Source organism: Protopterus annectens, chromosome 2.part1, assembly GCF_019279795.1.
Source record: "Protopterus annectens isolate FY-2018-M chromosome 2.part1, PAN1.0, whole genome shotgun sequence".
NCBI classification, from domain to species: domain Eukaryota; kingdom Metazoa; phylum Chordata; order Ceratodontiformes; family Protopteridae; genus Protopterus; species Protopterus annectens.
The window spans coordinates 1,958,078,260-1,958,097,670 of NC_056729.1; the positions used below are offsets into that span (position 1 = coordinate 1,958,078,260).

At 40.0% G+C, this 19,411-nt stretch overlaps 1 protein-coding gene across 3 annotated transcripts in view; it reads left to right on the forward strand.

Annotated features, from left to right (window-relative positions):
• Positions 1 to 19,411, forward strand: part of DST (dystonin) — a 4,096,730-nt gene that overhangs the window by 2,942,027 nt on the left and 1,135,292 nt on the right. For all 3 annotated transcript variants that reach the window (XM_044063350.1, XM_044063347.1, XM_044063348.1), the window contains 2 exons: positions 146 to 345; positions 13,513 to 14,008. In XM_044063350.1, coding sequence (XP_043919285.1) covers positions 146 to 345; positions 13,513 to 14,008 — 696 coding nt within the window. The remainder of the gene's footprint in view (positions 1 to 145; positions 346 to 13,512; positions 14,009 to 19,411) is intronic.

Genomic DNA, 19,411 nt, shown 5'->3' on the forward strand with positions numbered 1-19,411 from the left:
TTAGAAAAAGGCAGCTGATAACAAGTTCGGAGAAATTGTTTAAATTAAGAAAAAAAATAGTTATTTCTTAAAGACAGCTGCTCCCTTTGTGGCCTGTTGTGTTGCGTGCATCCTTCTCACCCGAGCCATTTTATTGCCGTTTCAGACATCAAGTGGCAGGAGCTCAACCAGTTAACTAAAGACCGGCAGCAGCAGCTTGAGGAGTCGTCTAACTACCTGATGCAGTTTCAGAATGCTGAGGGGCAGTTAAAGCAGTGGCTGGCAGAAAAGGAGCTGATGATGAGTGTGCTTGGTCCTCTGTCCATTGACCCAAATATGCTAAAGGCTCAAAAACAACAGGTTCAGGTAAGGTATATGCTTTGAGGTTTTTGACTGTTAAAGACATGCTGAAAAAGTTTGCAGAGTAATACATGATTTGTGATATCTTTCATTTTTAATTTATTTTTAATGCCATTTAAATAGACTGCATGATTTAAAGTTCTGCTCCATATTTGTTGTTTACTTTGAAAATCACTCCTGATTTTGTTGCAGTGTTTGATCAGCTAAGTTGTGTATCTACTTTAATTGTTTAATCTGTGTCCATTTTGTCTGAAGGTAGCTAAGACAAACCAGCATTTACTGTGTGTTCTATAATTTGGCCTTGACTGTGACCTGAGGCCTTGGCTTTTGCACTAGTTCTTCCTAGGAATTCACTTGCTACAGAGCACCAATAACATTGTCATAAGTTTCATAAATATAAATTAGAATGTTTGCTGAAAGTTTCTGTTAGTTCTTGGTCACATTTCTTCGGTACTTGAGCATTTGTCATACAGTAAGTCAAATTTCATTGTCAAGCTGTGGCCATTAGAGGGTATTCTGGCTATAAAACCACTTGTGGTTACTTCAGTTCCTTTTGGCTACCTGAATTAAGTCATCGGTCTGCTAGTTCTGCAGTATCACTGTGTCACTAAGACCTTATTTTTCTGGCATCCTTTGTAAATTTATGTATTGAAAAATCCCTGACCCATATTATCGTAGTACATATTTTATCTCCCATTAGGCCCTTGTCTGATGTCTGCAATAGTAACATCTGGCCATTCCATTAGCTCCGAGGGTGTGGGAGATGGACCTGAGCTAGATGAGAGCTTGATGATTTATTTGTTCTTGCCTTGGAATTCTTATTGGCTCTCTATTCCCTGGCAAAAATCTTCTGGTAGGGAGTGAGCAAGCTTGCTTGCTCGTCCAGAAGGGTGGCCTACCCTGACCCTCTTACCGTGGGAGCAGCCCCTACCCCCTTGGCAGCTCCTTTAAGCTCCACCTCAATATGTTGACTTTCTCTCAGCTGCCAGTGTGAGATACACTATGGCACAGTGAGCTTAGCAAATTCAATCTCCAGCATGTAACACCTAGTGCTCCCAGTAGATGTCACTCTTATTACAAATCAAAGCCCTCTTACTCTCTCCCTGCTTCCAGATTGGGTGAACCAGGAGAATTAAAACTGCTGACTAAACTCTTGAACTGGCACAATGTTAATGAATCTATAATGTCCTTTCCCAAAAAAAAAAAACAGCAGGAAAAAGGGTGTGGTAAGTTTTCCCTTGCCATACATTTATCAGGGCTCTGCCAAGGTGTTCATATTGTATGTGATCTGAGGAGGAGATCCAGCAAGAACTGGATTATTTTTATTAATAACAATTGCAGTTTTCTAGTGTAAGAAATTGTTTTCTAAAAGGCTTTATGCAGTAACCCCAAATGTCTTGTAAATGTAACATATTTTTACTTTCTTTGTGTTTCCACTTTCTGTTTTATTTTATTGGCAATCCATTTAAGCTGAAACACTGCTTTGTACAGAATGTCTACACAGAATCTTTTTTTTTTCAAATATAATTTTTATTGGTTTTGCTTTAAGATATTACATAATACAGAGATGACTGCGGTTACAGTCATAAATTAAAACAGCAGGTATCATTCAAATAATAATAACTATCTACAACATATACAATAAGGACGGCCGCGGTGGTGCAGGGGGTAGCATTGTTTCCTCACAGCAAGAGGCTCTCCGATTCGATCTTCGGCTGGGGTGTCTTCTGTGCCGAGTCTGTATGTCCTCCCTGTTGTCATGTGGGTTTCCTCCGGGTGCTTCGGTTTCCTCACACATCCCAAAGACATGATGCAAGTGGATTGGACACTGTAAAATTGGCCCTAGGCGTAAGTGCGTGCGTATGTGTGCTTTCTGTGGAACGTTGGGCGCCGGGCTGGCAACTCAACACCATAAAACTCCACTGCCAATCGTGAGCGGACAAGGTGATCCGCTGTGGTGACTCCTAACCGGGAAAAGCCGAAAGAGAGAGAGAGAGAGATCTACAATATATACAATAGTGCTGTCGGAGGATAATTCAAAACTTGAGGATAGTCATAATAAAGGGAAGGAAAGGAAGTATGCAGGTGGTAACGTATTGTGTCCATACAAAGTATATAAGCCTCTATTAAGTAGCTAAACCAACCCTGTCCAGTTGTTGTGAGCCTCAGAGGTGAGGGGAATTTAGAAAAGCAATGGTATTTAGATGAGGAGAGGAAGGAGCATGTGCAAGAGGAGAAACAGGTAATAGTGCATTGTCCAATATTTTGATAGTTATCAGCCAATAGTTCAAAAATGACCCCCCAGAATTTTTGAAAGTATGTGCACTTATGTGCATCGGTAATAATGAGCTTTAGAGAAGTAATGTATTTAACAGACAGATTTCTGAACCCACCCCAAGTCGTTTTAGAGCGATCTAACCGATTTTTGAAGATATAAAATTTAACTAGAAGGCGCAGTGTTATTAGGATGTGAAGTCTTAATTTTGAAAATTCAAGGTTAGTAAGTCTACACAGAATCTCAAAATATTATTTGCTTAGGATCCCACTAAGAAGCACTGATCCATACAAATGCTGCTGAAAATCTGATGTTACAGTATGTTTTTATATAACTGCTGTACCATTTTTCTTGGTATTCCAGTTATCAGGTAATAAATGACAGCTATTCCAACCAAATGCCTAATGTATTTATTCACAGAACAAAGTGTAAGCCAGGCAAAAATCCTCTCTCAGCACAGCCTGTAGGAGACTAACTACAGAGACAGAGCCTTTAGGCATTCAGTGTAGGACAGGGTATTCATGCCCTGAATTCTCCTGGTGAGAAACCTTTGTGGGCGTTGCAACTGTTGCAAATGTCTGGTTAGATACATGCAAAAGGGAGCATTGTATTCAATGATAGGCCTGAAAAGGGCTGAGTAGAGTGGTACTATAACTTTCTTGGACCTGGATGACATACCCTTACCTATAAGGTGGGTGACGTAGAATGATTTTTTATTATCTTGGTTACATGTTGCTCAAAGGCCAGTTTGCTGTCTACAAGTGTTTTCAGATCCCTTACTAGTGGGCTGACTCTTACGGACAATGCATCAATGGAATAATTAACTTGTTGACAGTTTCCAAAGGGTATTGTAATGCATTTTTGACATTGAGTTTTAGACCATGGCTTTGCCACCGGTTGTTTGTCTGTGTTAAACCCACTTGCAAGGTGTTTGTGTCTTGGGGTTGAAGGGAATCTATAATTTACAGTCATCTGCAGATATGGTGAGCCAGAAGCCTTTAACATTAGCCTTGATTTCTGAGGAGTAGATGCCAAACAGGAGCAGGCCCAAAAGAGAGCCCTGGGATGCTCCACTGGTGACCGGTCTGTTGGTGGTGGTGGTCTCACCTATCCTGACTTCTTGGGTCCTGTCTCTGAAACAGCTAGCAATCCAGTGAGTTATGTAATGGTTTAAGCTTAGCTCAGAGAGCTTGTCAACAATGCCAGAGTGTGGTATTGTATTAAATGCATTTGCCAGGTCAAGATACGTAGTATGCACTGTTTTACCCCTATCCATTGCCTTGGTGACCTTCTCAAAGAAGTCTTGCAGGTTAAATAGGTATGACCTTCCCATAACAAAGCCAAATTGGGATGAGTCCAGTGTCTGTAGGTTGCCAATGTCCTTATTTATCATTTCCATAATAATTAACTCCATGGCTTTGCATATTAGGTTTGTTAGACTGATGGTTCAGTAGTTCCCTGAACTGGGTGATGGTCCATCCATGTAGAGTGGAATGACTGCTGCAGTCCTCCATTCACTTGAAACATATCCTGTTTCAAGGCTGTAGTTGAAGAGTGGCTCAAGTAGTCCTAATAGGTCATGTTTTAGACTGTTCAGGAGGAAACCAGGGATGTTATTGAGACACATGGATATGGTGTTTTTGGCTTTAGTAAGTGCTGCCATCACCTGTTGACTGATAATAGCTGACAGAAGTATGTTGGAGGGGATTTGGAGCTATAGGGGAGTGGGGGGGGGTGAAGTTTGAGATGAATTTATCAGCCAGTAGCTAAGCTGTGTCATCCTGATCAGTGTGTATAGTACCATTCGCCACCATTTCAGCACACTGTTGTGTGTTACCTCTAACGTTCTGGACGTAGCTGAAGAACGCCTTCTGATTGTGTTTAGCCTGTGAGGCTATCCTGACCTCATAGCTGACCTTGTTGGATTTAATTAGACCTCTTAGTTTCTTGACTAGTTGCATAAGAGGGCACTTGTCTTTAAGGGAGTTGGTTTTCCTGATCTTGGCCATGAGTTTTCTTCTTTTATTATATACACCACTGGGGTTTGTTTTTTGTGCTTTTTTGGGGGAGTTGGGTATTTCTGGTATTTAGGCAGCCTCTATGCAGCCATTCACATGCTTGTATAGTGTCTCTGTAAATAATTCCTTATAGGTAGCTATGGTCTTGGGTTTGGGGGGAGCATTGAATTTTGACAAACTGTCACTTAATAGGGTGCAGTTTGCCTTTAAATAGTTTCTAACTGTTTCACTGGATTTTATGGGTTGCTTTTTACCTGAAATGGGACAGTTTTTTGATCTGACCTCACAGGTAACGATGTGATACAGAGGTGGCAACAGTTTCCAGTGTTGCTGAGTACCAGATCCAGTATGTTTGATCCTCTGGTTGGAGTGTGCATTATCTGTTCCTGGGTGTTTGTGTTAATAAAATCCAGGAAGCGTTGTGCCTGTAAGTTTGAGGCAGTGTACATTTCCCATTCTATAGAAGGCTAGTTAAACTCACCCATGAATAATATGTTTGGTTGGATGGTGAGCACCTCTAGCAGGTTTAGGTAAGAGTTGTGAGACTTTAGGGGTATAGACGGTGATCTGTAGCTAGCCATGATATGGTGAGGGACCTTACCTGTGGTGACTTGCACATGGATGAGCCCCATGGTATTATCTGTTTATCCAACCTGGAGGTATGTTTACTGCTAAGATAGATCAAAACACCTCCACCTTTGGTCCAGTCTGTGCTGTTTTTGGTCTAAATGTGTGGAAGGCATTGTAGCCTTGCACTTCTGGACTACTTTCTATGGCTTTAAACCAAGCCTTGGTCATGGCACTGGTGTCTACAGTCTCCAGAGGGAGGAGGGCTTGAAGGGTGGGGAGGTTTTTGTTTAGGTTCCAAGCACTGAGCAGTAACACCTTAAAGTTGCTTGCAGACTTTCTCACCGTGTTGGTACTTTGTTTTTTTTTTTTTTTTGGTTGTGCCTAAAATGGCTGTTAGTGGGTGGATAAAGTTTTAGCCGGTATCTGAAAGCCTGAGGGGACAGGAGCAATACATCCTTGGCAAAGCAGCATGATCTTTTGACCATGTTCTCCCATGCTGATAGATATTGGATCTTCGTGGTGTGACACTAAAAATTAAGACAATTGTTAAAAATCAATCATTTTTTGTTCATACTGTGGCATCATCCTTGGAGAAGGTAGAATGCTGCTTAATGGAAGGTGACATACCCATCTGTGACACATATTCTGAGTGATCCATTACGTCTCTTTTTATATAGTTCATTGAAGTATGTCTTAGGTTATTTACACCCACATGTGCCGTGCTAGAGTCATATTGGTACCTGGGGAGCAGTAACTTGAGTGTGTGTATGATATTGCAGATCCTGGCTCCAGACAGGCAACTAAGCGTTATCATGTCCTTATCCATCCTGGTGAGTAGAGCATCTGTTTCTCACAAGATGGAGTCCCCAATGAGAAGAGTATTAGGCGAAGTGTATGCTTAACTGGTTGTTCACAAGATGGCGTCCCCAATGAGAAGAGTATTAGGTGAAGTGTATGCTTAACTGGTTGTTCACAAGATGGCGTCCCCAATGAGAAGAGTATTAGGTGAAGTGTATGCTTAACTGGTTGTTCACAAGATGGAGTCCCCAATGAGAAGAGTATTAGGTGAAGTGTATGCTTAACTGGTTGTTCACAAGATAGCGTCCCCAATGAGAAGAGTATTAGGTGAAGTGTATGCTTAACTGGTTGTTCACAAGATGGCGTCCCCAATGAGAAGAGTATTAGGTGAAGTGTATGCTTAACTGATTGTTCACAAGATGGAGTCCCCAATGAGAAGAGTATTAGGTGAAGTGTATGCTTAACTGGTTGTTCACAAGATGGCGTCCCCAATGAGAAGAGTATTAGGTGAAGTGTATGCTTAACTGGTTGTTCACAAGATGGCGTCCCCAATGAGAAGAGTATTAGGTGAAGTGTATGCTTAACTGGTTGTTCACAAGATGGCGTCCCCAATGAGAAGAGTATTAGGTGAAGTGTATGCTTAACTGGTTGTTCACAAGATGGCGTCCCCAATGAGAAGAGTATTAGGTGAAGTGTATGCTTAACTGGTTGTTCACAAGATGGCGTCCCCAATGAGAAGAGTATTAGGTGAAGTGCATGCTTAACTGGTTGTTCACAAGATGGCGTCCCCAATGAGAAGAGTATTAGGTGAAGTGTATGCTTAACTGGTTGTCTGAGAACATGAGGCAATTGCTCCATTGCCTTAGGAAGCCCAAATCTACCAAGCTGAGCACAGAGACATTTGGAAATTGCATATCCATGTTGTCTGGTTCTTTAATAGGTTTGGTTGTGTAGGATTAAGGGTTGGGTATTAACAGGAGTCTCATAGGGTAGTTTATGGGCTTAAGGGCAGATGTTATATAATGCCAGGATATGACTAGACTAATGGCCCTAGAGCCCTTACAAGCCTAGCTATATTTATCCCAAGTTGCCCTAATTATCAATGGTTAGGTGAGTGAAGTTTGCAGAGGTTAAGGGTCTATGGAAGTTGATACCAACTTCCTCTGTCCAGGAGGGACATGGGCACCTCCCCAGGAGAGAATTTGCAGTCAACCATCCATTGATCTAGTTGGCATTTGACGAGGGTCATGGAAAGGCTCTGTTTCACATGAACTGGAAGCTCATTCCAGAGAAGTGTCAGTCTCTGGGATATGTATCTATCTCCAGCATGACCCGTTCATTCCAGAGGCTAGGTTAAGATCCCTGGAGTGAGTGACCATCCTGCAGTTTGATTTATGAATGTGTAGCATTTCCATCAGGGCTGGGTCAGAGGCTGCTCTGTAAGCCAAGCACAGGTCACCCCTTAGCAAGTAGGAGAAAGTTACAGTGACGTGACAGGCCTTTCAGTTTTTCTTCATAAGACTTGTTTTGTGTACCTCTAATTACCTTTGTAGTCTCTTGAATTGTTGCAGGTGTCTGATGAAGTACATGCAAAAGGGAATATTGTACAATTATTGGTCTGATGAGGGCCAGATATAATAGAATTATAGCATCCTTAGATCTAGATGTGATGCCTTTACTTATAAGATGTGCCACTTAGAAGAATTTCCTTACTACTCTGGATACATGGTGGTCAAAGTTCAGATTGCTATCAACCTGAGTACCCATGTGACATACCACTGGGTCTATAGTTAGAGGGTGCTGTCTATAATGAAATTAGCAGGGATGTCAGCTTTCCTGAAGGGAATAATGCATTTTTTGCATTTAGCTTTAATCTGTGGCTTTGGCAGCATCCATTTGTCTGTGTTAACCCTGTCTGCAGTATATTAACATTATTGGGGGAATAAATGATTGCTCCCAATTTGCAATTGTGAACATGGTCAGCCACAGGCCATCCAAGTTTGCCTGGACTTGTGAGAAATAAATCGATCCACAAGCTAGCTGTTCTCAGATTATGTCTGCATAATGCCACATTGTTTAACAGGTTTTAGATCCAATCCTAACTTTATTGGTGCATTTTACTGTCTAGGCATTTGTCACACAGGACACTGCTAGCTGCTGTGGCCCAGTGGGCAGTTCTGTGCACAGAAAAAAAATGTCAAAACAAACTGCTATACCCTCTAGTTAATAAATAACCACACTTCATACAATAATTCCCAACTGACAGAAACCAGCTAAATCCCTTCTGGCACAAGATGCTTGATCCTGAAATTTTCTTAATGTAAAAGCACAGCAAAAGCATCTCTCAACTGCAGATTAAGTAACAAACAACTACCAAACAACTAAATCCTTGGCTAATTCGCACTTCTGCAAAGAGATTTGGAGGCATACAGACTAGAAGAGCAAGCAAACAGTGAAATGACTGTTTTTGCCACAAAATTAAATAAGTGCTTTAAAAATGATCAAAAACAGAAGTGGTCACTGTGTAAAACAAGTACAACTGCAGTTAATCAAGAAAATATTCTTATCTTAGCTTGGATGGCTTTGGATGCAGTTGAAGCAATAGAAAAGTGTTGCATACTCCTCCGTAAATCTCTTACGACTGTAGAGCTTGGTACAGTTACAGAAGCACATGCTGAAAGCAGGTTTCATTTCTGGTGGAATTACTCTTATGTCACAACACAGGTGCTGACATGAGAGATATGGAGTGGGTGTATATTTAGTCTAGAACTTTCTACTATTCCAAGAAACTGTTGTTTAGTCTCTTACCCATATCCTTAGCTGCCACAACAGAATCATTTTTAATCCATACTCCTAAGTACTTCATTTTATCATGTCCCCATAAATATAGATATTTGTGAACCATTTCATCTGTAGATACATCATTTACAACTATTGCCTTTGTTTTATCTTCATTAATTTTGTATCCCAAAAAGACCAAGTCAGTTCTTGGGTTATCAAATCAGTAGACTCAAAAGTGGACTTACTTAATATTTCCAGGAGTTTAGACAGCTTCCAAAGCTCTTAGATGGACTTCACCACTCCATAAGCAGGTACAATACCTTCTCCAGAAATGACCCCATTACCATGATCCATGTGAGCATGCCCTTTAAAAGAAGTTTTTTGTACAGCATTATGATAAACCCAGGTGGCACCCATTTTTTCCAACTGAATTAGGGATATATTTAGTGTCTCTCTTGCAATGAGCATTATAAATTTTTCCTTCTGGTAAAACAGCTGTATGTCAAATGGCTGGAATAACATGACCTATAACAACTAGTCTAGCCTTTGGGTAAGCAAGGATAAACCTGACTTCCACAAACATAGTAATAGTCATGCAAGGCTGCCATGCCCTGCCCTTCAATCCCATCATAAATGCTCCAGGTGAAATTACAAGCACTTATTCTGACAATAAATGTTCTATTTTTGCGATAGCAAGCATGTCCTTTAACAGTCAGTGACAGTTGAAACAACATTACTGTAAAGGGAGTAGAAACATGTTTATTTTTCTGATTTTTAGCAAGAAAAATAAGGCAAACTACAGTATGAAGCTCTGAATCTGTCACTTGCATGGGATCAGTGGACTACCCCAATTATGTGCAGTAGGAATGTGCACACAAATCCAGCAGCTGCTAATGTTGAGGGTCTGTGCATAAGTATGCAAGGCAGCAGAAAAAGTTTTAAATCTAGGGTGCCATTTAGGTGTTCTTGGTTCAGTTCTAACGCCTGTGCCTGTTTTTAGCAAAGCGTCTGTGTCTGTTCTGGAATGATTCAGTACTTACAGTTCCAATAGTCGCAGAGGATGACAGAAAAAGTTTTAAATCTAGGGTGCCATTTAGGTGTTCTTGGTTCAGTTCTAACACCTGTGTCTGTTTTTAGCAACGCGTTTGTGTCTGTTCTGGAATGATTCAGTACTTACAGTTCCAATAGTCACAGAAGATGACAGAAAAAGTTTTAAATCTAGGGTGCCATTTAGGTGTTCTTGGTTCAGTTCTAACGCCTGTGTCTGTTTTTAGCAACGCATTTGTGTCTGTTCTGGAATGATTCAGTACTTACAGTTCCAATAGTCGCAGAGGATGACAGAAAAAGTTTTAAATCTAGGGTGCCATTTAGGTGCTTTTGGTTCAGTTCTAATGCCTGTGTTTGTTTTTAGCAATGCATTTGTGTCTGTTCTGGAATGATTCAGTACTTACAGTTCCAATAGTCACAGAGGATGACAGAAAAAGTTTTAAATCTAGGGTGCCATTTAAGTGTTCTTGGTTCAGTTCTAACGCCTGTGTCTGTTTTTAGCAAAGCATTTGTGTCTGTTCTGGAATGATTCAGTACTTACAGTTCCAATAGTCACAGAAGATGACACACTTATGGTCCCGGATGGCAAAAGCAGCTGAAGTCAGATTATGAAAAATCGCAATAACTCTTGTGACAATCGGTCCACAGGAAAAGTGAACATGTTGGCGCTGGAGAGGGTTTTTGAAAAAACTCCAAACAAGGATGTTGGGTGGACTGTCCATTGTGCAAATGAAACTGATCACCAAAAGTCTTTGACGAAGTGCCTTAATCACAAGTGACCTTGAAATTGAATTCTGTCTAAGTAAGGCGATGTCTAAATCAGTATCCAAAAGGCAGGATGAATCTGTAGTGTTAGAATTATAAGCAAGAAAAAATGTTGATATTGAGGAGGAATCACTGGAGTTTGAATCAGACCAGGATGAGGTAGAAGAGCTACATGATTTAAATTCCTAGCCTGGTAAAAGAGGTAGCTTAACTGCATTCACTTCCGTATGTGATCTGAATGGCAGATGTGAAATTGAGTTGGATGGCAAAGAGTTCATAGTCAGTACTAGATTTGTTTTGGATTTTAAAGCATGCTGTCACTTCCAGATGCAACAGCGTCCCTGGTTTGTCATCTGGTTTGGCTGGTGAAAGATTCTGCTGGCTGACATAGCCTAACATCAGTTGTGTCTCAATTGTACTCATCACAAGGGAGCATCTTCTTGACATGTTATACATGGATCCAGGTGAGGAGGCCCTCACAATGGATGACAGTAGTAGTTGTGAGCAAAACCAAACATGATACTTTCCATCTGTGGCGAAGTGATTTTCTTCGGTAAAGTACTTTAATGTAAACAAAGTCTCCAGGTTGCAAATCACAATGGTCCTGCTCTGTGGGTCATTGGGCTGCAGACAGAATGGCACTGTGGTATTTCTGCAAAACAACACAAGGATTTACAAATCAAAAGCATGGTTTCATTGGTTGCTTGCAATTCTGAGTTTTAGGGAGGGGTTAATATGCATTCTCATTGGTCTGCTCATGAGGATTTCATGAGGGACAGTTTTATAGGAGTACTAACTGCACTTCTAATGCTAAATGAAACCAAGGTCAATGCGTCTGGCCATTTAAGACAAGTTTTTTCATAAACATTAGCTAATCTGATTGTTGCTGTCTAATTGACTCTTTCCACTAGCCCAGAAGCCTGCAGTCTGTAGGGACAGTGTAATTGCAATTTAAAATTTAAAATAATACAAAGTTGCTGTATTACCTGGCTAGTAAAGTAGGTGCCCTATTCACACTGAATGCAACATGGAACACCAAGTCTAGGAATTAGTTTTGTTAGAAACTGTTTTGCTACTTTATGTGCCTCATTCTTCAGACACAGGTATGCTTATAAACGTGCAGAAAAAATGTGAACCACAGTAAGAACATATTAAAATGTCTGCACTTGGGGAAGTTCAATATAATCCCACTTCAAGAAGCATAATGGTTCCCAAGACTTTTTCAATGACTGAACCGGAATAGTTACTGATTTAGACACATTATGTTGTAGACGAATTACACAAAGCATTTGAAAAAGGTCGAGCCGCTTCTGAGAGATGAGGACCGTACCAGTCAGTGGGAATTTATTTTATTAATGCAGTTTTGTTAATATGGAAAGGAAAATGGTGATATTTTACCGATTGTTTGAGAAATTTAGTGGGGCTACTAGCTGAACATCTGGACGGCACCATAAAAGGTCCAGAGAGTGACTGCAACCATCGCTTATTCAGTTCCTTGTCTCAGAGTCCTCTGTATGGTCTTGAAAAGACAAAAAACTCCTCTAAAGAAAAGTTGTTCTTTAATTCAATTGCTGCAAAAATATAGCCTCAACAGGATAAAACAATGCAGCCTGTCTTGAAGCAGTGATAGGTCATAAGTTGGTGGTGGGGGGGGGGGGGTGCAGGAGGTAAAGGAGGGCAATCTGATGATTCTGGCTGCATGACTGATAATTTATCTAATGACTTTAATGGATACATACTCCAAGGGTGGGATTTCTCATCTAATCATGTTTGTAATATATTTACTGTTGTATTAACCACCTGCAGCTGTGACTTTAATTTAGCTGAGTTTTAAGCTTCTAACTACAGATTCCTTTTCCTTATTTTTAGCTTCTCTTGCCATTCATTAAATGCTGACCAACAAGAGTATGGTACCTTGTTACCCTTTTGTTTCAGTTTATTTTTTAGATTTTCTAAAATTTTCTAATCAACAGTACCTTTTCCTGGAAACTGTAAAGTGCTGTCGTTTTTTAGTGAGTTCAGACTATTTTACCAAACAACTACAGCTGTCTCTTCCATACTTATTAAACACGTACCTGTCTGGAGTCCCATAGTCCGGCTCTATTAAACCAGTTGTACTGGTGTACATTATGAAAACCCATTCTCATACCAAAGGCATACATCTGTGACTGTATTTAGGGTCTCTCACATTCCCAGTGAAGGAATCCTATTGGTTAGTTTTCTTTAAATTTGATTGGAATCCGCTCTCTCTCTCTCTCATGAGAACAATACTCCATCTTTTTGACAATGAAACTCAGTCCTTGTGACTAGGATACTCTTTCTCTGTATATACTGTTTAGACCCCAGAAGCACACAATTAAACAGCTTAATGTTGTTAGTATGAGTAATTACACAGACATTCAGTTTCCCAGGTGCAGACATTTTACCCGCTCGCATTCAATTAGAAATAGTGAAAAAAGTTTTAGTAAAGATTACCTGTACAAACTTTAGAGAGAAACAAGACCCGATCTTAACAGTCCTTAGGAGTGCTTAACAAGCCTGTCTTTTTCCCATTTTTGGACCATAATCACAGTACTGCATGCCCTATGAGTGTATTACATATACACTACCTAACTTGAAGTGTTCACTATTAAAAATGTGCTTGCAGTCATCTGTTTTGTATTGTTCCTGGAATATTTTCTCAGGCCTCCAGTGAAAATGAGTCTAGGCTATTTCAACAAGACAACTCAGTTAACAAAAAGGCTGTAAAATAAACAATTATCTTTATAAAATATATTTCCTTTTCTTGTACTAACTTACAGACGTTGATACCACAAAGTACTTAGCCATTTGTTTAGCTAGATGTGTTTACCTTAAGATGGTTGACATCCATTTTACACTTTAAAGTTTCTAATTTACTTTTTAATGTTTTTGCTTTAGATCTTGCTTAAGGAGTTTGAGACACGAACCCCACAGTATGAACAGATGAATGACTCTGCACAAGGTATACTGACCAGGCCAGGTGAACTTCCTCCATCTTGCGAAGTCGTTAAAGAGCAATTAGCAGCTGTTGTACAGAAATGGGATGACTTAACTGGTCAGCTCAGCAGCAGGTGTGACCGTATCGATCAAGCTATTGTCAAAAGTAGCCAGTACCAAAACCTTTTAAAGAATGTTACAGAATCACTACATGGCTTATGTGAAAGACTGAAAGGCAGCTCTTCTGTGAGCACAGATCCTGATGCCATGAAGCAGCAGCTGGAAGCTGCAGATAAAATCAACTCTGAGCTGCAGCAGGAGCTGAAGAATATAGATGAGGCGCGTGCGTTGTGCAATGAGCTGTCATCGCTGGTTGGAGAGGAGTACCTAAAAGCTGAACTTACTAAACAGCTGGAAAATATCGTGACGCTATATGAAGGCCTTGAGCACAAAACAGGTCAGTAACGGCATTTACTTAATTCTTATGAGTGGAATATGTGAGTGTGCCCACCAAAGGAAAAATAGGAAAAATAATTTTGCTGAACTGGCAATGACTAAATTCTAAAATAAGCAAAGTTTATATATTTTAGCAAATGTGGTTAGGTTAACTGTGATTGTTTTGATGGTTCTTTGAAAATAATATCTTCCTTTATCTTGCTGTCAGAATTTTAAGTAGGATGTGTATCTATTCATTTCACTCTGAGTTTTAAGTGTGCCTGTTTAATGTGCAATTTAAGTATGGCACTCACTCCTTTATCAGATGATTGCAACTCATGTTATCTTTAAGGGGGGTGACATATGGCAATATTTTGTAACTTTCAGTGCAACAGTGTGGGCAGCTTATTTTTATTTATATTTATTTATCCAATGTTGACCATGTAAGTCCCACTAGGCTAGCAATATCTTTTAAGAGAATGCCCCAGGTGTCTTCTATACTACTAGGGAAATGTGGCCAAGGCACTGGGGAATTTCCCCCAATCTTTTTGATAGGTGCTGCGGGATCTTTTACATTCACCTGAGCTGCCACCAACCCAAGCACTAACATTTCATCTGAAGAATGGCATACTCAGGAGTGAAGCACCCCCTAACGATGCACTGTAGTGCTAGCAATTAGAAAATTAATCCATCATCTCGAATGAGTGTACCATCTTGTGGCCTGCATATCCCCTGTCAGTTCTCATGTTTGCTCTTTAAGGTAGTACACTGATAAGTCTGAGACAGTTAATCCCCCCCTCCACCACTGTGTATTAACAGTTTTGTGTTTCCACTTCAGAGTTACAAATACATCAGGAGTTCTTAACACACAAAATCTCAGGTTCAAAGATGCCATCCAGGCCCTGCTTTTTAAATAGGAGCAGGCTTCATGCTGTAAGTGTGGGCCATCCCTTGTATGTATTTTAGTTCTTTGTCATCATACACGATAAGTAAGGTGCAGTGGAGTCCTTCCTTTTCTGTAGTGTTGATTCTGATAAATATTTTTTAATATATGTGTTATATAATATAACATATAACATATAATATATGTTTTAATATATGTGCTATGTAATATAGCATATAACATATAACATATAGTATATGTTTTAATATATGTGTTATATAATATAACATATAATATAACATATAACATATAATACATATTTTAATATATGTGATATATAATATAATATATGACTTATAATATATGTTTTAACATATGTGTTTACAGCCAGCTCTGGTGGCTTAGAGGGATAAAACCCTCTCTATGGTCCTGGTAACCTGAGTTGGATTAGACAGAGCTGGCAGGAGAAGATGGGGTTGCTCATTCTGGGGGGAAGGTGGGGTAGAACAGCTTGTACACTGCCACATTTCAGTGGAGGAGGGGGTGATGTAACTGTATTTCCTTGGAACAGGCTTTCAGCTTATCAGGCCATTGTTTATTTGTAGTTTTTTTAGGAGACTCATCCAGGCTGCTTTTTTTTCCATTTTTCTCCCTAACCCCACTTAAGTGCATGCTTGGCAAGACACCATGGAAGGGATGTGCAGTGCACTCTCCGTGGAAGGTGGCTGCCTTCAAACAGCCTATTCCTCACCTTAGAGCATAAATGGTGGTGTCTCTTGTTTCCACCGGGGAGATCTCACCACCCTGTGCACCTTCAGTTGTACAAACCCCCCCCCCCCCATGGAGAGGCGAGCTGGTAATACTTCTTCACTCCCCCAGTACCAGTGATGCTAAGTGAACCCCAGACACCTGGACCACAGTCAGAGCTTCATTTCTGTGTGCTATAAAGCCAGGCAGAAGTGGATGTCTATGGTATGTGTCAAAATAGCTTCAGAGAAGGTATCTGCAGTCCTCTCTAGGCACTTTGCACTTTTAGGGGAAGGTGCTGTCATCTGGCTTTTTATTTCTTGCCAAGATTTCCATAATATGTTACCCTTCATTGTAGGGGCTGTTCCACTGACATGCCTCCTGCTTGTAACCAACTGCTAGCAGTCCTTCTTAGTAGAAGATGTCTAGTTTCTCCTGTGACTTCAGTCTGTGCAGATCATGATCTTCTCTTAGAAGTTAACCTTCCTTCCAGGATAGCACGTTGTCTTTATGGGAGTGGTGCTGAGCATTATACTGTCATGTTTTCCTCCCACAGAAGTGAGGATAAGAAAACAGGGTTCTTTAATCTTTAATTTCCTTGCACAACCTAGCTCAGACTTGCAACATATATTCAGTGATGTCTGCTAGAACTTAAGGCTGTCACAGTTGTCAAAGTTCATTTAACCCACTAACACATGCAGATCAAACAGAAAATGATGCACTCCTGGTCATACCTCTCAACTGTCCATATTTTTGGAGATTGTCCACATTTTTGCCTCATATTTTTGCTCTGTTCCTCATACAATTTGTGGTTATCTGAGAAAATACTGAGGATTGATGTCACTAAATAATATTATACCTTTGACCTTCAGACTTCATGTCCTCCCCAAACAGCATGCTAACACAAATCCTCCTGTTATTCTAGAGACATTCCAAGTTTAATAAACACTATTTAAAATCTGTCCTATTTTTGAGTCTTTGTCCCCCATTATTTTAGGCTTTGAACAGATTTCTTGCACTAAGAGGTTGAGAGGTATGCTCCTGGTGATTGCTGGGCCACCATTCTCTTGTCAACCTGCTTCTGGTTTCATATGTTTCATAATGTGGGGATTCATCATGCATGTTGCATTTTCTGGTTCCATATGTTTCATAATGCGGGGATTCATCATGCATGTTGCATTTTCTGGTTTCATATGTTTCATAATGTGGAAATTCGTCATGCATGTTGCATTTTCTGGTTTCATATGTTTCATAATGTGGGGATTCGTCATGCATGTTGCATTTTCTGGTTTCATATGTTTCATAATGCGGGGATTCATCATGCATGTTGCATTTTCTGGTTTCATATGTTTCATAATGTGGGGATTCGTCACGCATGTTGCATTTTCTGGTTTCATACGTTTCATAATGCAGGGATTCATCATGCATGTTGCATTTTCTGGTTTCATATTTTTCATAATGCGGGGATTCATCATGCATGTTGCATTTTCTGGTTTCATATGTTACATAATGTGGGGATTTGTCATGCATGTTGCATTTTCTGGTTTCATATGTTTCATAATGCAGGGATTCATCATGCATGTTGCATTTTCTAGTTTCATATGTTTCATAATGTGGAGATTCGTCATGCATGTTGCATTTTCTGGTTTCATATGTTTCATAATGTGGGGATTCATTATGCATGTTGCATTTTCTGGTTTCATATGTTTCATAATGTGGAGATTCGTCATGCATGTTGCATTTTCTGGTTTCATATGTTTCATAATATGGGGATTCATTATGCATGTTGCATTTTCTGGTTTCATATGTTTCATAATGCGGGGATTCGTCATGCATGTTGCATTTTCTGGTTTCATATGTTTCATAATGCGGGGATTCGTCATGCATGTTGCATTTTATGGTTTCATATGTTTCATAATGTGGGGATTCGTCATGCATGTTGCATTTTCTGGTTTCATATGTTTCATAATGTGGGGATTCGTCATGCATGTTGCATTTTCTGGTTTCATATGTTTCATAATGCGGGGATTCGTCATGCATGTTGCATTTTCTGGTTTCATATGTTTCATAATGCAGGGATTCGTCATGCATGTTGCATTTTCTGGTTTCATATGTTTCATAATGTGGGTATTCATCATGCATGTTGCATTTTCTGGCTTCATATGTTTCATAATGTGGGGATTCGTCATGCATGTTGCATTTTCTGGTTTCATATGTTTCAAAATGTGGAGATTGGTCATGCATGTTGCATTTTCTGGTTTCATATGTTTCATAATGTGGGGATTCATTTTGCATGTTGCATTTTCTGGTTTCATATGTTTCATAATGTGGGGATTCATTATGCATGTTGCATTTTCTGGCTTCATATGTTTCATAATGTGGGGATTCATCATGCATGTTGCATTTTCTGGTTTCATATGTTTCATAATGTGGGGATTCGTCATGCATGTTGCATTTTCTGGTTTCATATGTTTCATAATGTGGAGATTCGTCATGCATGTTGCATTTTCTGGTTTCATATGTTTCATAATGTGGGGATTCATCATGCATGTTACATTTTCTGGTTTCATATGTTTCATAATGCGGGGATTCGTCATGCATGTTGCATTTTCTGGTTTCATATGTTTCATAATGTGGGGATTCGTCATGCATGTTGCATTTTCTGGTTTCATATGTTTCATAATGTGGGGATTCGTCATGCATGTTGCATTTTCTGGTTTCATATGTTTCATAATGTGGGGATTCGTCATGCATGTTGCATTTTCCTTTTCCTTCACTCCTTTCCTAAGGCAATCACTGAGCTGAGATGCATTACTGAAAAGCTTGAGAACCCATCTTGGGTAAGCATTTGTTTAAAGTCTATGAAATGGCTTGGAGATGCTTCTTTTTACACTTTTCTGGAGCTGAGAGTGCTGTCTTTTGCACTGTAAAGCCCAGAGTATGTCCTAAAGCTGTAGCCTTTGCTAACACGCTCAATTAATCAAGTGCGGGTTTTGAAGCTAACTAAGCGGGAAGTGACCAACTCTTACAGAAGTGATTTGACCAGTATGTGGACCCCCAAGTATCATATCTTTCTTGGCAGATTTCTCATAGAGTATGGGCTGTGTTCACTGCTTGATTGCCACCTAATTGCAATCTCTTGATACAAGCAGCAACACACACTGTAGAGCAGGACTTCTGATGACTCCATTAAATGTGAGTGTTCGTATGGAAGGATGTACTCACCTTACCACAAGCCATATTACTGTTAAGTATTGTGGAACAATTTAACAGAAGGTGTTCGTTACATACTCAGTATAATCTATGGTTTACCTTCATAATGCCGGCAGGCGCATCATCAAAACAACTTCCGCCAACTCCAAACTTCAGCTCCTCAAAACCATGAACACCAATATTCCGAATCACAAAATCATGCCTCTTTTTTGACCCATGGTAGCACTTGTTTCAAATATGGAGTGGTCGGAAATGTCAGCGTTCGCTGTTTTGTTCGACTTCCTGATGGCTGTACAGAATTCATGGAAATGGTTCGACCTTGTGCACGTTCGGGAATGTGCATGCCGACATTATGCTACTCTTGAAGGTGCCATGAAACCCACTACAGGGGATACCTATAGTGACGAATGTCAGAGATTCTGTTTCTCTGGGTTATGAAGTTCTCTGCTGTCCTTGTCAGTTAGTTTGAAGTGCTTGCTTTCCTTTTTCAGAAATCTTTTTAATTAGGGCCTGACTTATTCCATCAGTGGTGGTTCCACTAGTCACACTGAAATTGCCTGGGCTGTTTTCACCTTTAATTAT